This window comes from Hyperolius riggenbachi, chromosome 4, assembly GCF_040937935.1.
Source record: "Hyperolius riggenbachi isolate aHypRig1 chromosome 4, aHypRig1.pri, whole genome shotgun sequence".
Lineage (NCBI taxonomy): Eukaryota > Metazoa > Chordata > Amphibia > Anura > Hyperoliidae > Hyperolius > Hyperolius riggenbachi.
This window is the reverse complement of record NC_090649.1, coordinates 236,758,492-236,772,301: the sequence shown is the minus strand read 5'-3', so window position 1 is coordinate 236,772,301 and position 13,810 is coordinate 236,758,492. Positions and strand designations below refer to the sequence as shown.

General features: G+C 38.8%; 1 protein-coding gene across 21 annotated transcripts in view; it reads right to left on the bottom strand.

Moving 5' to 3' along the window:
• RIMS1 (regulating synaptic membrane exocytosis 1) overlaps nt 1–13,810 on the bottom strand; it is a 443,920-nt gene that overhangs the window by 15,049 nt on the left and 415,061 nt on the right. For all 21 annotated transcript variants that reach the window (XM_068281486.1, XM_068281464.1, XM_068281474.1 and 18 more), the window contains 2 exons: nt 12,320–12,461; nt 9,805–9,917 (listed from right to left, as the gene is read on the bottom strand). In XM_068281486.1, the coding sequence (XP_068137587.1) occupies nt 9,805–9,917; nt 12,320–12,461 (255 nt within the window). The remainder of the gene's footprint in view (nt 1–9,804; nt 9,918–12,319; nt 12,462–13,810) is intronic.

Genomic DNA, 13,810 nt, shown 5'->3' with positions numbered 1-13,810 from the left:
GCAACCCCTATTGCTTTAAACAACACCTGAACCGAGAGGGATATGAAGGCAGCCATATTTGTTTCCTTTTAAACAATACTAGTTACCTGGAAGTTTGCTGATCTCTGATATCAGTGGGGTCAAAATAAGACACCTGAAACAAGCAAGGGCCTAATTCCAGACTTCAATCAGAAACATCTGATCTGCATGCTAATTCAGGGTCTATGGCTAAAAGTATTAGAGAGGATCAGTAGGTCATCCAGGCAATGCACATTGTTTAAAAATAAAAAAAAATGGCAGCCTCCATATTCCTCTCAGGTCAGGTGTGCTTTTATCTGAACAGGATGTAATACCATCAACAAAGAATTTTAACCACTTCAAGCCAAGCAGGCGTATTGAAAACATCCTGCTGGAGCCTCTTAAAGGCTCCAGGACATTTCTATAAGTAAAGCAGAGCTGCTGCCACTGTGCGCGTACACGCACCCGTGCACGCACGTGTGCGCTCCCGCACGTGCACGTGAGAAAAGTAAAACAAAAAAACAACATAGACAAAATACACCTTTATTTCCAGTAGCAGTGTTTATATTAAAAATATAGGAGATGAAATGGGAGAAATAATGTATTTTTTCATTTTATCCTTGTTTTTCCCTTTAAAATGCATAGAAAAAAAGTATTTACTGAAAACAAATATCAACCCCAAAAAGCCTAATTAGTGGTGAAAAAAAAACCAAGATATAGATCATTTCATTGTGATTAGTAGTGATTAAGCTATTGGCAAATGAAAGGGATGAGCATTAAAATTTGAAAATCACTCTTGTCCGTTAGGGTAAAAATCCCTTTAGGGTGAAGTGGTTGAAGTGTATTTTCTACATACAATCATCAGGCTATAAAGAACTTGTGAAACAGAATAATGTTATCCCAGTCTTCCCAAAAGTTGAAGTGTCTCTTTAGGATGCAAGATAGGCATTTAAAGTAAGCTAAACCCATTTGGTTTGATGTCATATAAGCCCTGTCTTTACAGATAAACTTCCTTGTATTGATGTAGTACAACCAAAGAATTAAAGAGGCACTGTATTAACATATGATAAAATGTAGTAAATTAGGTATTAGAATACCCACTTTTATTTATCCTGGTTTTAGCATCAGAAACACTTCCTCTATCTATATATTGCTATGGCCTCCCAGTGATTCTTAGCCAAGGCTGTTATGTGCTATCTCACCCTAAGCATTCTGGGAGACAATTTATTATTTCTACTGGCTTTGGAATACAGAGTACCAGACCAGAGCAATTTTCACCTTTCTGCACTACTTCCATTCATTCACCAATAGCTTTATCACTACTTCTCACAACAAAATGATCTAGATCTTGTTTTTTTGCCACCAATTAGGCTTATTTGGGTGGTACGTTTTGCCAATGAATTATTTTATTCCAAATGCATTTTAAGAGGAATAATAAGAAATAATAACAAAAAACAATTTCTCAGTTTTCGGCCATTATATTTTTAAAATAAAATGTGCTACTGTGGATAAAACTCACACATTTTATTTGCCCATTTGTCCCGGTTATTACATTTAAAATACTGTATGTCCCTAGTACAATGTATGGCGACAATATTTTATTTGGAAATAAAGGTGTATTTAGAAAGGTGTATTTTTTTCAGTTTTGCATCCGTCGCTAATTACATGCCCTTATTTGCAAAAATAACAGTAATATACCCTCATGACATACATATTATATTTTATATGTAAAAGATGTTTTTTTAGTAACTATGGGAGAGTGGGAGAGGTGAGGGGTTAATTTGAACGAGGAATTAATGTATTTGTATTTAAAATAATATATGTAGGGTGTAATGTTACTTTTTGGCCACTAGACATCCCCCCCCCCCCCAGTTTATTCCTGTGTACTGTACACAAGAAGTTTAGCATGGCTACTTTAGTTTCATTTTTGTCAATGGTGCCCGACATCTCATTGATGCCGGTGATCATTGATAACTGGCAGGTTGATCGGTGAAAGGAAAATCACTGATTAGTGTGTTACAACACTGCCATGGGGGGGGGGGGGGGGGGGGCACAGGCACATTAGAAACTGAAGACTAATATCTAGATCCCTGGAACAGAAATAGTCTTACCGCTGATCACAGATATACTGCCGCAAACGCAGGTAGTGGTTAATGTAACGGTCACACAGCTGCTTTTCAGGGCAATGGAGGAAGGATATGCATATTCACTCATGAGGAGAAGTGATGCATCATTGGAGTACCTTCTTATTCACAATGATAAGTAAGTCATTTAATATTAAGCATAGAGATAAATATGAAGACCTCATATAGCTGGAAGACCTGGTTGTAAGTGAAATTCACTGGAGCCCCCTTTCCAGTTTGCTTGGATCCATTATCTTAGAGCCGAACTCTACACAAAATAACCAGAATCATTACTGTCCATAAAAAATGACGGATGGGATAATTTTTTAAATATTACAAAGCAAAATTATACTCTTAAGTTACAGGTATTTAAGTATGGTAAATCAATGGACACTTGTCTTCTTCTATTTTTCAGCTAAGTCTTTTGATCCTTGGGATCTAGTTAAAATTTCCGCTGGCAGCAAATCAAAAGTGCCAGTTGTCTCTCTTACATTACAACTTAATTAAAATGAATCTATCTGCAGTCCAGCTAAATATTCCAATACTGCTTTGGGCCACTGTGGGTACTTTCCAATTTTCATAGTAACAAGGTTTTAAAGGAATTAACCAGATTTTAAAACACTCTCAAAGTGAGAGGGATATAGAGGTTGCCATTTTAGTTTTCTTTTAACCATTTCTGCTGCCAGGACGTGATCCTGCTCTGCTGCAGTGCCGCGCTTCGGCACACTTCAGCGCGCGATCACGGGCGCCACCGTGCCCCCAGTTGCCCTGGGATCACCGATCCGTGTCCCCAGCAGAAAAACTGAAGCGCTCTTACTAGAGGCTTCAGTCTTTCTGCAAAAAAAGTTTCCCCGTAAAAATACACCTTTATTTCCAAATAAAATATTGATGCCATACATTGTGATAGGGACAAAATTTAAATGGTGTCATAACCGAGACACACGGGCAAATAAAATACATAGGTTTTAATTATGGTAGCGTGGATTATTTTAAAGCTATAATGGACGAAAACTGAGAAATAATGAATTTTTTCCATTTTTTCTTATTAATCCTGTTAAAATTCACGTGACTGTGCATGATCACGTGTACGGTTACGTGCACACGCGGCGGCAGACAGCGGGCATTAAATAGATAGGACATAGATTCTACATCCTAGAACACACAGGGGGGCTAATTAGGATGTAGAATCTATGTCCTGAAACTTTGATCAGTTAAGCAATATCGGTTGCCTGGCTATCCTGCTGATCCTCTGCGTGTAATACTTTTAGCCACAGACCCTGAACAAGCATGCTGCAGATCAGGTGTTTCCAACATTTTTGTGTTTCTGGTGTGATTCAGACACTACTGCAGCCAACTAGACTATCAGAACAGCCAGGCAACTGGTATTGTTTTAAAGGTAATAAATATGGCAGCCTCCATATGCTTCTCACTTCAGGTTCCATTTAAAGCATCATTTGTCAAGAGTTACAGTATCCTTTTTGTTCAGTAAATGTTATAGATAATATTTATGAATACATACTGTATATTTCAGAATGTTTTCAGAGCTGAAGATATTTAAAATTAACATGAAACATACAAGAAAACTGTCAATTGGCATTTTGGAGTATTTCATTGATAAACATGGCAACAGGCAAAGGCTAATAGGCAACAAACTACACATCAAAACTGTTGTATGCATAGCGGGGAAGGAGTTTATTTTACTTTTAGTTGCATTTTAATTTGCATATTGTCTATATTGTCTTAGGGCAAGAGCAATATTATAAAATTGTGTTCTGTGCAGTATAAGTACATGGTTGGTTCATAAAAAATGACTTTTTTCTGCAGAGATAGTCAGTGTGATGCAAATTAATTCAGGTTTGCAACAGCATTAGTAGTCATGTATCAGCAGTCATCACATCAGGGTAGCCAGTCTCACAAAGTGTAGGGAAGGCTGAGGCGAGTTGTCCATTAAAGCGGACCCAAACCAAACATTTTTTTAATTAAAAATATTTAGTTGCACCACTCTTACACATACAAATATAAATAAACACTCCTTCAAACCTATGATCATTTCAGTGCATGCTTTTCACACTTCTCTTTTCATAGCTAGGGTTATACTGGGAGCAGCCATTACCAATTCCTCCATTGCCGGACACCATCTACTCCACCAGTTTGCCGGAAAAATCCCGGCAATTTGAAAGGAAGGGAGGGGTTCCTCCAATAAATGTAAAATATTTGATATTTGGCATCATGCAGCTGAAAAAAGGCTGCTATTTATTATTATAATTTAGAAAATAGATTTTATTTCTGAAATATTGTATTTTTAATTTGGGTCCACTTTAACTAAGTAATGCAGGTGCACAGCAACTGGCGACTAACACACTGTGTAAGGAGAGCTGAAGTCAGGGCTTCAGAGTTACCTACAATAAGGCCTCTCTTAAAGTGGAATGAAACCCAGCATTTCTTCTTTGCGCTAAAAGGTTATTTACAGCATATAATATACTAACACAATTTTTTTTTAGTAAAACAGCATTCAAAGGGTTAAATCACAGGACTGACTTTTTCTCCTGCAGGGGCAGTCGCATCCAACTGGTGATAACCTTATCTTGTGTTTATACTCTTCACTTGCTACAATTAAGTAAACATTCTCTGACTGTGCAGAAACTTCTGCTAATGAATCCATAACTGAAACACTGCTCAGAAATCATTACTGGGTGCATTTACAATAGAAATACAACATTTATAAATAAAATGCACCAGCAGCTTTCAAAGTAAATAAACTGAACTTTGGGAACTTATAATTTCTAAATGAATAATAATACTTGTGCACAAAAGCAAATATGATAATTGTATGGGTTATAAAAAGTAGGAAAACACATTTTTATTGAATATTTTGTCAGAGTTTAAAACGGCTTTAAGTCTCTGTCCGATATACAGTATATAGATCCTACAATGGGAAGGGCAAAAAGCCACTCTACAGTATATCTCGGTGTATTGGAACAATCTTCCCCTGCTTTCATAACATCTGCTTTCCAAATGGTCAAAAGTTTAAAACCAGGTTAACCACTTGAGGACCCACCCTTTACCCCCCCTTAAGGACCAGCGCTGTTATTTGTGATCTGTGCTGGGTGGGCTCTACAGCCCCCAGCACAGATCAGGGTGCATCCAGAGCGATCAGATCGCCCACCTTTTTCCCCCACTATGGGGATGATGTGCTGGGGGGGTCTGATTGCTCCTGCCTGCCGGTGTTGCGGGGGGGGGGGGCACCTCAAAGCCCCCCTCCGCGGCAAAATCCCCCCCCTCCCTCTCCTACCTGGCCCCCCTGGTGTTCCGGGCTGCACAGGACGCTATCCGTCCTGTGCAGCCAGTGACAGGACGTCCCCTGTCACATGGCGGCGATCCCCGGCCGCTGATTGGCCGGGGATCGCCGATCTGCCTTACGGCGCTGCTGCGCAGCAGCGCCGTACAATGTAAACAAAGCGGATTATTTCCGCTTGTGTTTACATTTAGCCTGCGAGCCGCCATCGGCGGCCCGCAGGCTATTCACGGAGCCCCCCGCCGTGAATTGTCAGGAAGCAGCCGCTCGCACGAGCGGCTGCTTCCTGATTAATTAGCCTGCAGCTGGCGACGCAATACTGCGTCGCTGGTCCTGCAGCTGCCACTTTGCCGACGCGCGGTATGAGTGCGCGGTCGGCAAGTGGTTAAACACACTGGAATCTAACACAGAATTTTAAGATAAACCTGGCCAACACTGCCTACTCTTCATCCCTTATATTTTGCAAAGCAGATATAAATCTGAATAAGGGTAAAATATCCATTCCTTCTATGACCCTTTAATAACCTCCATGTGCCCTATTTATTTTCTTTTGAAATAAGATTATACATGCCTTCTTATGTGCATTCAGTTACTGCACAAGGTATCTATTTTTGCTAGACAAACCCTTCTAAGCTCAGGATTTACTTTCATTCTTCCTGCTACCTAATTATTCAAAACATTCTTGCTAATTAAGCGACAGTCAGACACAAGTTCTTGCTATGTCCTGCAGTAAATTAAGCTTTGTTAACCTATTTTAAAAGACAAGACCACATGGCAAATTCAGAACTCTTTTAATCCTAAGTATATGCACAAATTCATTTAAAAACAAAATAATTTAAAAAGGAGCTATTTACTTTTACTGCACTCATTTATCAATGAGTCATATCTGCATATAACAAATTCATAACTGCTTAAAGACAAACCATCTATAGTTGTCCAGTTATATATAATTAACCACTTAAACCCTCGGTCGTTTTCACTTTATGCATCCGAGCAATGTTCACCTCCCATTCATTAGCCTATAACTTTATCACTACTTATCACAACAAACTGATCTATATCTTGTTTTTTCTGCCACCAATTAGGCTTTCTTTGGGTGGTACATTTTGCTAAGAGCTACCTTACTGTAAATGCATTTTAACAGTAAGAATAAGAAAAAACTGAAAAAATGCATTATTTCTCAGTTTTCGGCCATTACAGTTTTAAAATAATACATGCCTCCATAATTAAAACCCACGTATTGTATTTGCCCATTTGTCCCGGTTGTTATACCGTTTAAATTATGTTCCTATCACAATGTATGGCGACAATATTTTATTTGGAAATAAAAGAGTATGTTTTCCATTTTGCATCCATCACTATTTACAAGCTTATATATATAAAAAAAAATAGAAATATTTCATCTTTACATAGATATTTGAAAAGTTTAGACCCTTAGGTAAATATATTTTTTTTTATTGTAATTTTTTTTTAACTATTAAACATTTTATGTGGGTATCTTTGGGAGGGTGGGATGTAAATAGTATGCGTTTTAGGTAAATATATGTGTATTTTTTTATTAAGATGTAGTTTTACTTTTTGGCCACAAGATGGCAACCTTGAGTTTGTTTACATGACGTCACTCTAAGCATAACATGTACGCTTAGAGGGACATAGGAGGCAGAAAAAGCGAAGCTTCCGTGAGAAGCTGTCGCTCTTTCTGCGGGGGAGAGGAATCAGTGATCGGGCACCATGGCCCGATTAATTGATTCCTGGGCTAACGATCCGCGGCCGATCGCGCGCGTGCACTATCGGCCGCAGGAGCGCACATGGCCTCCTTGACGTAGTTCTACGTCAAGGAGGACAAAGTGGTTAAAACTCATTCCACGCTATGGAGCTAGAGAACGACTGCTTATGAGTTCACTGTCTCTTACCTTCCCCACAGTCCACACCCCAGAAAGTTACACCACCTCCACTGCTTGCCCACCCACATACTAACACCATCAGTGGCTGAACAGTGTTAAATAGTGACACCAACTTTAACATAGGAGAGCAGGGTTTGATGCTTAGCTCAAACCATAGTCTATGGCAATGCTCCGGGATGGTCTGCGGTTTGTGCATTTAGTGGCTATAGTGCTCTAAAACAAACTGTATTTATGACAGACACAAAAAAATGCACAGAGACATCTGAACATGCTACTTAATACAACAGGGGGAAGAGGCGAAGAGTAACAAAATAAATTAAAATACATAAAACTTAAGTAAGAGGTGACTTACCTTAAATGATGACACAGATTGTGAAAACAAGAAAAAAGTTTATTTGCCCAATAGTAATGCATTTTGCGAGTACATACGCCTCACTTCATCAGTGCCGGTTTGTAAATTCACCCAAACCTTTTCCTATTTCACAATATGTGTCATCACTGAAGTAAGCCACTTCTTGTTTACATTTTAAGGATTTTAATGTATTTTATTACGCCAGGACGCCTCATCCTCCTTTTGTGTTTTGTACCCTGCATTGGAGGGTGGCCTTCTTCCAGCAGCTCTTGGCTGGGAGAATACAGTCCTTTTTAGAGAGAGAGCAACCAAAGAGACAGTTACTCTCCAAAAAGCCATATGGGTTGGTTGCCCATTGTAGCAACCTTATTTTGTCAGTATCCTCCTTTGCTTCTGCTATCCCTATTGCCAAAACTAACTTCACCATTTGGGCTCTCCTTGTCTCTGTGCTTTAAAGAGAACCTGAACTGAAAATAAAAAAAGTCAAAATAACCATACACAGGTCATACTTACCTCCTGTGTAGTCTACTCCTCAATCTCTTTCTCCTCTCCTGCGCCCCATTTGTCCACTATGATCAATGGATTTCTCCGTCCTCCATTTTAAAAATGGCCATTACCCCATAACAGCTTCCAGGTCAGCACACTGTTAAACTGTAATATCTCCCACCCAAGCCATAAGGAAACATGGGCATTACCTTACACATTCAGTTGTAACTGACAGCTGCTGGTATATAACTGACAGCAACTGGTATATTTCAGTTCTGACGACATATTGTCAGCACTGGAAGTGATCACTGTAAGAAGAAAATGATGAGCCTCTGAGAGGAACTGACAGTGAGGTTAGTATGTAATATTCATTTGCAGCTACGTCATGTGTTTATTTTAAATAAGGTTACTCGCTTCAGGTTCCCTTTAATGCAATTTTTTCCCTATATTTCTCACGTCATGCTACTAGATATCTTTTCAAAACTCATTCCAAGGCTTGGTTGAAGGATTACGGTTTATGACATCACTCACACCATCCCCAGGGTCTGCACCCATAGAAAGTTACACTAGATTCATAATGGCGCAGAAAAAAACTCCTTATGCTGAGAATAGACGGTGCGTTTCTGCGGTTCGATTATGCCGCCGGAACGATTCCCGCGCGTCCCTGCGGGCGCCTGGATCGATTCCTGCTCGTCCCCGCAGGCGCTTTTCTCTTATCTTCTGTTCGTTTTTTCCATTGTCCCGCCTGCGGTATCGGGCGCGGAATCGATCCGGCGTGTGATCGGACACATCGGAAATTATTAATCGAGCCATCTGATGGCTCGATTCAGCCGCAAAAAGGCATCGTCTATTCCTAGCATTAGATACATAACTGAGGTTAAACCTTTCCCAAAAAAAACCACACCCCTAACTGCCAACTAGATAATCATTTATGCAGAATTACTCTATTACACGCTCAACGTGCCTTTATTTTGATAAAACCAAACACATACACTCACCCAGGCATTACCTTTCTATTGTTTCCAAGGCTGTGCTCTAATTAGTATACATTAGTAGCAATGGCTGGATAGTGTACTGGTTAATTAAACCACCTTCGATAGAGGCGCCAAGGGTTTGAATTCTGGCCACAGGGATTTAAATTCTGTGTAAGTATAATCCTAATCCAATTTAGAACCTGTCTGTGTCCTCATTTTCATTTTTGCTCTAAGGATTAACAAACCAGTTTGGTAAATGAGAGTTTCTATGCAATTTGTGAAGTCAGATTGCAGTGTAATTCTCACTGATTGCTAATTAGAGGTCATAAAATGTGTGTAGCTTTCCAAACATTTCTGTATCGGGTTAGGTATATAGGGTTAGGTATAGGTATACAGGGTTAGGTATAGGTATATATGTGCATAGGTAAAAATTCAGCAGGTCATCAGTTTTTTGAATGGGATCTGAAAAACAGCAGTCATGCCAGCAAGGTAGATACATCTTCAAACCTAGATTTCTTTTAATCCTCAAACTAAAATAAGAATATGAGACTTTAGGAAAGTCCTACATAGGATTAGTTCTATAAATATATTTGTGTATCTCATCAGTTTATTTTCACTTTTGGTTAACTTTAAAGTAAAAGTCTAATCATAAATTGTGTTATAAGACACTTACCCATTGCAGGAGTTGCCAGAGTCTGTCGGCCCACTAGCTGTGCAGGACCAAGTCCATCTAGGAAGTCACTGAACTGGCTGTCAACTCCTAGCCTTACTCCTGGAAATATTAAGCTGAACAAAAGCAGACACATGCTTATATTAATTGACTTACATAACAATAATGCCGACTGACTTTAATTAAACCATGTATTTTAAGAAAAAATTACTTGTTTGAGAAAGTAGAAAAAACGTAGCGCTCAGTTACTTAAAATGTCTGTCAATAATCCTGTATCCAATCCTGTGATGAAAGCAGACCGATGGCAACATTATTCAGGTTGCATTCTTATGATTGCTCCATGTGTGGCGCAATGCAATTTTTGATAGATGTATGTATATGTACATTAAATTCGTTAAGCACATTATTGACAGAGGTTTGCTTTAAGTCATGGACACTCAAAGGACCACTATTGATAAAAAGTTATTGCATTTAAAATGAATGTGTGCACATACATGTAAGATGTACATTTGTCCAAGAGTAATAAGCTTTACAAAATCTCTGGGTTTTCTTTATTTTCAAAAGTACTTTTTGAAGGGTAGTCTCTCAGTCCAACAGCTAAAATAGTATGCAAGTGAGTAGGGAGGTCAGCCAGTATTTTGGTATAGATACTTTTCAGGACGTGCTTTTGTAAAGAATAAAGGAAATGCTAAGACTCCCCCTTGAGGAGACTAAGTACTTCAAAATCTGTCAAATCTGTCATTTTTACTACCTACTGTAAGTGATGGTGACATAGAGAAAAAATGATTTCAAAGGTTACTTGGAGGGAACGTTGCAATTTGCACACCATTTTTTATTTTGTGTACCACTATTTAACATTGTAATGTCCCCCTTGTGTATTGTACAGCACTGCATAATATAATAGTGCCTTATAAATAGAGTTTAACTACAATAATAATGCTTCACAACTCTCTGTCCAAAATATGGGCCTCATCCTCCTCCTCTTCTTGCCCATAGCACTCAATTATAAGCCAGTCTTATTGGACCACTAGCGCAAAAAAGTAGGCAGTTAAAATCTGACAGAACCTATAGGTATTGGGCCAGTCCATCTTCTCATAGGGGATTCTCAGGGTTTTCTTTGTTTTCAACAGCCTTTCATGAACAGTAGCTTAACTGCCAAAATAGTAATATACCAGCCGGCCTCCGTAATCATTTGCACATTATTTTGTCAGACTTTTCAACAGCATTTTTTGAACAGCAGTTGCAAACAAAGAAAACCCTCAGAATCCCCCATGAAGAGATGGACTAGTCCAAAACCTGTCAGTTCTGTCAGATTTTAACTGCCTACTTCTTTTGCGATAGTGGTCCGTTAGGCCTCTTTCACAATGGGACGTTGCGATTTGATGCGACGTTAAAGTCGCAACACAAATTATAACGCAATGCCCCAAAAAAGTTGCAACGCAACTTAATGCCCCATTACGGTTGCATACAGTAGAGCATACAGGCAATGAAAAGTATGTTTCCAAGTCATTACTGAGCATGTGCAAACAGTCCAACGCAGCTAATAACCTGTATACCGCACTGCATGCAGTACTTTCAGTTAACATTTAGCGTTAGTCACCAACGCAACGTGTGTACTGTGAATGGGGCATAGATTTTTCATTGCAGTGAGTTATTCTGCAGTAAATGTTGTTTTAACGTGCGACTTTAATGTCGCGCTGTGAAAGAGTCCTTAATATTCAAACTGGGACAGGTGAGAAATAACAGCTGGAAGCTGAATGGCTACTAAGACGTTATGAAACCTGTGCGTAACCTGTGCCTGTGGTGAATATATGCTGGATTCTCATCCTCCTGGTTTAAACAGCAAAGGCTCAGTGCTGTCACAGTAACACAAGGCATCTCCACACATTATTGCAGACCTTCCGTGGAGGCTAACTAGAAATATTTAGATGTGTTAAATGCTTTATTAATCCTTCTGTGGCCTGCACGTTAACAACTGCTCTAGTGCACGATCTTTAAAATAGTTCAGAATAAAAATGGCAGTGATCCAACACAGCAAAAATGTCTGGATATGCGTCCACTGCCACTCTTTCACAATCCAAATGTCTAAGCCAAGTTTAATTCTATTCTTGAGTTGTGGAAAAAGATGAAAAAAGAAAGATTTTTACTTTGTAGTTTTCAAATGGAGATCAAACTAATGTAAAAGTCATTCATAATAAAAAAAAATATTAAAAGAACGTGTGAACTGAAAAATGGTAACAAATAGAACACTATAGGCTAGAATTGACAATAACTCTTTCAGGCAGCAACATAAAAAAAGAAAAACAGCCTGATTATTAATGTTTTGCACTGTACATACACGTTTATCTCATCATGCCACATGTCTCAATGGGTACACGTTAAGACATATCAAGGAATGCTGGAGCAGTTGCTCAGAGCAGCCACCCAAAATCCTTCCTGGAACCTGAGAAACTGCTTCACTTTTGCCCCAGTTTTCCATTCATGTGTCTCTAGATATCCTGACACAACATATACTTACTTTCCTTCAGAGCTATAGCTGTTGATGCTTCCATCTGTTGACTCTCTGCTTGGCTGCCGCACCATACGACTCCTCATTTCAGCTGCCATTCCGGTTTCTGTGCTTCTTTGTATTGTACTTTTGAATTTCTTGTTGCTGGAATCTACAGAGATAAAATATGATTAATTGCAACCTATGGGAGCCTGACACTTACATTCTTTTATAAAGAGCCCATAAACCAACTCTGTTGAATTAATACAGAAGCAAATGCAAGGTAGGCTTTGAAGTTCATCATGGAATATTGGATTGCCAATTAGGTTCATGAAAACAGCGTTTCAATCTGGTTTGCAAAGAAAATGCAACTCGCTGCACAGCAGTGTACACAAAACACATTTGTTGAGTAATCTTCGTACAGAAAAATCAAATATAACCTTTTTATGTATGATAAGTTAAACAACTAGATGATAATGAATTAGCATTTATATTCAGATCGAAAACAGGCAAATGCTATTGCATCTTCGAATAAAAATAATGCCTTGTTTTGTTTTTGCTTGCTAGTTCCTGTTGCGTTATAATATAAATATACACAGTGTGCATACTATACACACATAAATTGTGTACATACAGTTAAGGCACGAGGAAAAATGGGCGGCAGGTTATACTGATAGAAGAATATCTGTAATTTTACTGTCATTCTACTATCTCATATGTAAAATATTGGTAATTATACTGATATTCTACTATCTCTCTTTTCCCTAATTCTTACACTTACCCTTCTCGATTTATGCCTAACACTAACCCCCCCCCATACACACACACACACACACTTACTCCTAACATTAAACCCACTAATTAACTGGCCAAGCCAGGCCGGTAATTAAAAAGCCCGGAGTTTGGCTACAATGGGCTCTATTCACAATAATTTTCCGCATGCGGAAATGCACTTGCGGTAAATTCCCGACTGAAATATGACCATCTTGACATTCACAACATTTTACGCACGATCATTTACAGCATGCGTAAAATTGTATGCATTATTTACCCGCATGTGTAGAAAGTGCGGTAAAAATCAGCAAAAGTCGGTAATTTCCGCAAAAACCCCCCCAAAAAACGAAATTTACAAACAAAAAGGGGCGCATTATTTCTGACTTACTACTGATTTTTTTTATCATCTACTAGTACTTGGTGATATATTTTGCTTCACATTGACTTAAATGTAGTCTGGAGCCTTGAGTGCTGTGTTTGCTGGACTTGAATATTTTTTTCTTTTGACAAAGTTTTTTTATGCCACTTTTTTACGCATGGTTTCCATAGGGTTACTATGTAATTACGCATGTTTTCCCAATTTTTTATGCATTGTTCCCACATGCGGAAAACATGCGGAAAATTTTAGTGAATGTGGAAATAATGTGGAAATTATCACTGGCGGTAATATAGCGGTCAAAAATCTCTTTCTGCATCTGTGATTGTGAATAGAGCCCATTGTAGGCTCCAGTACACTATTGCTCCCAG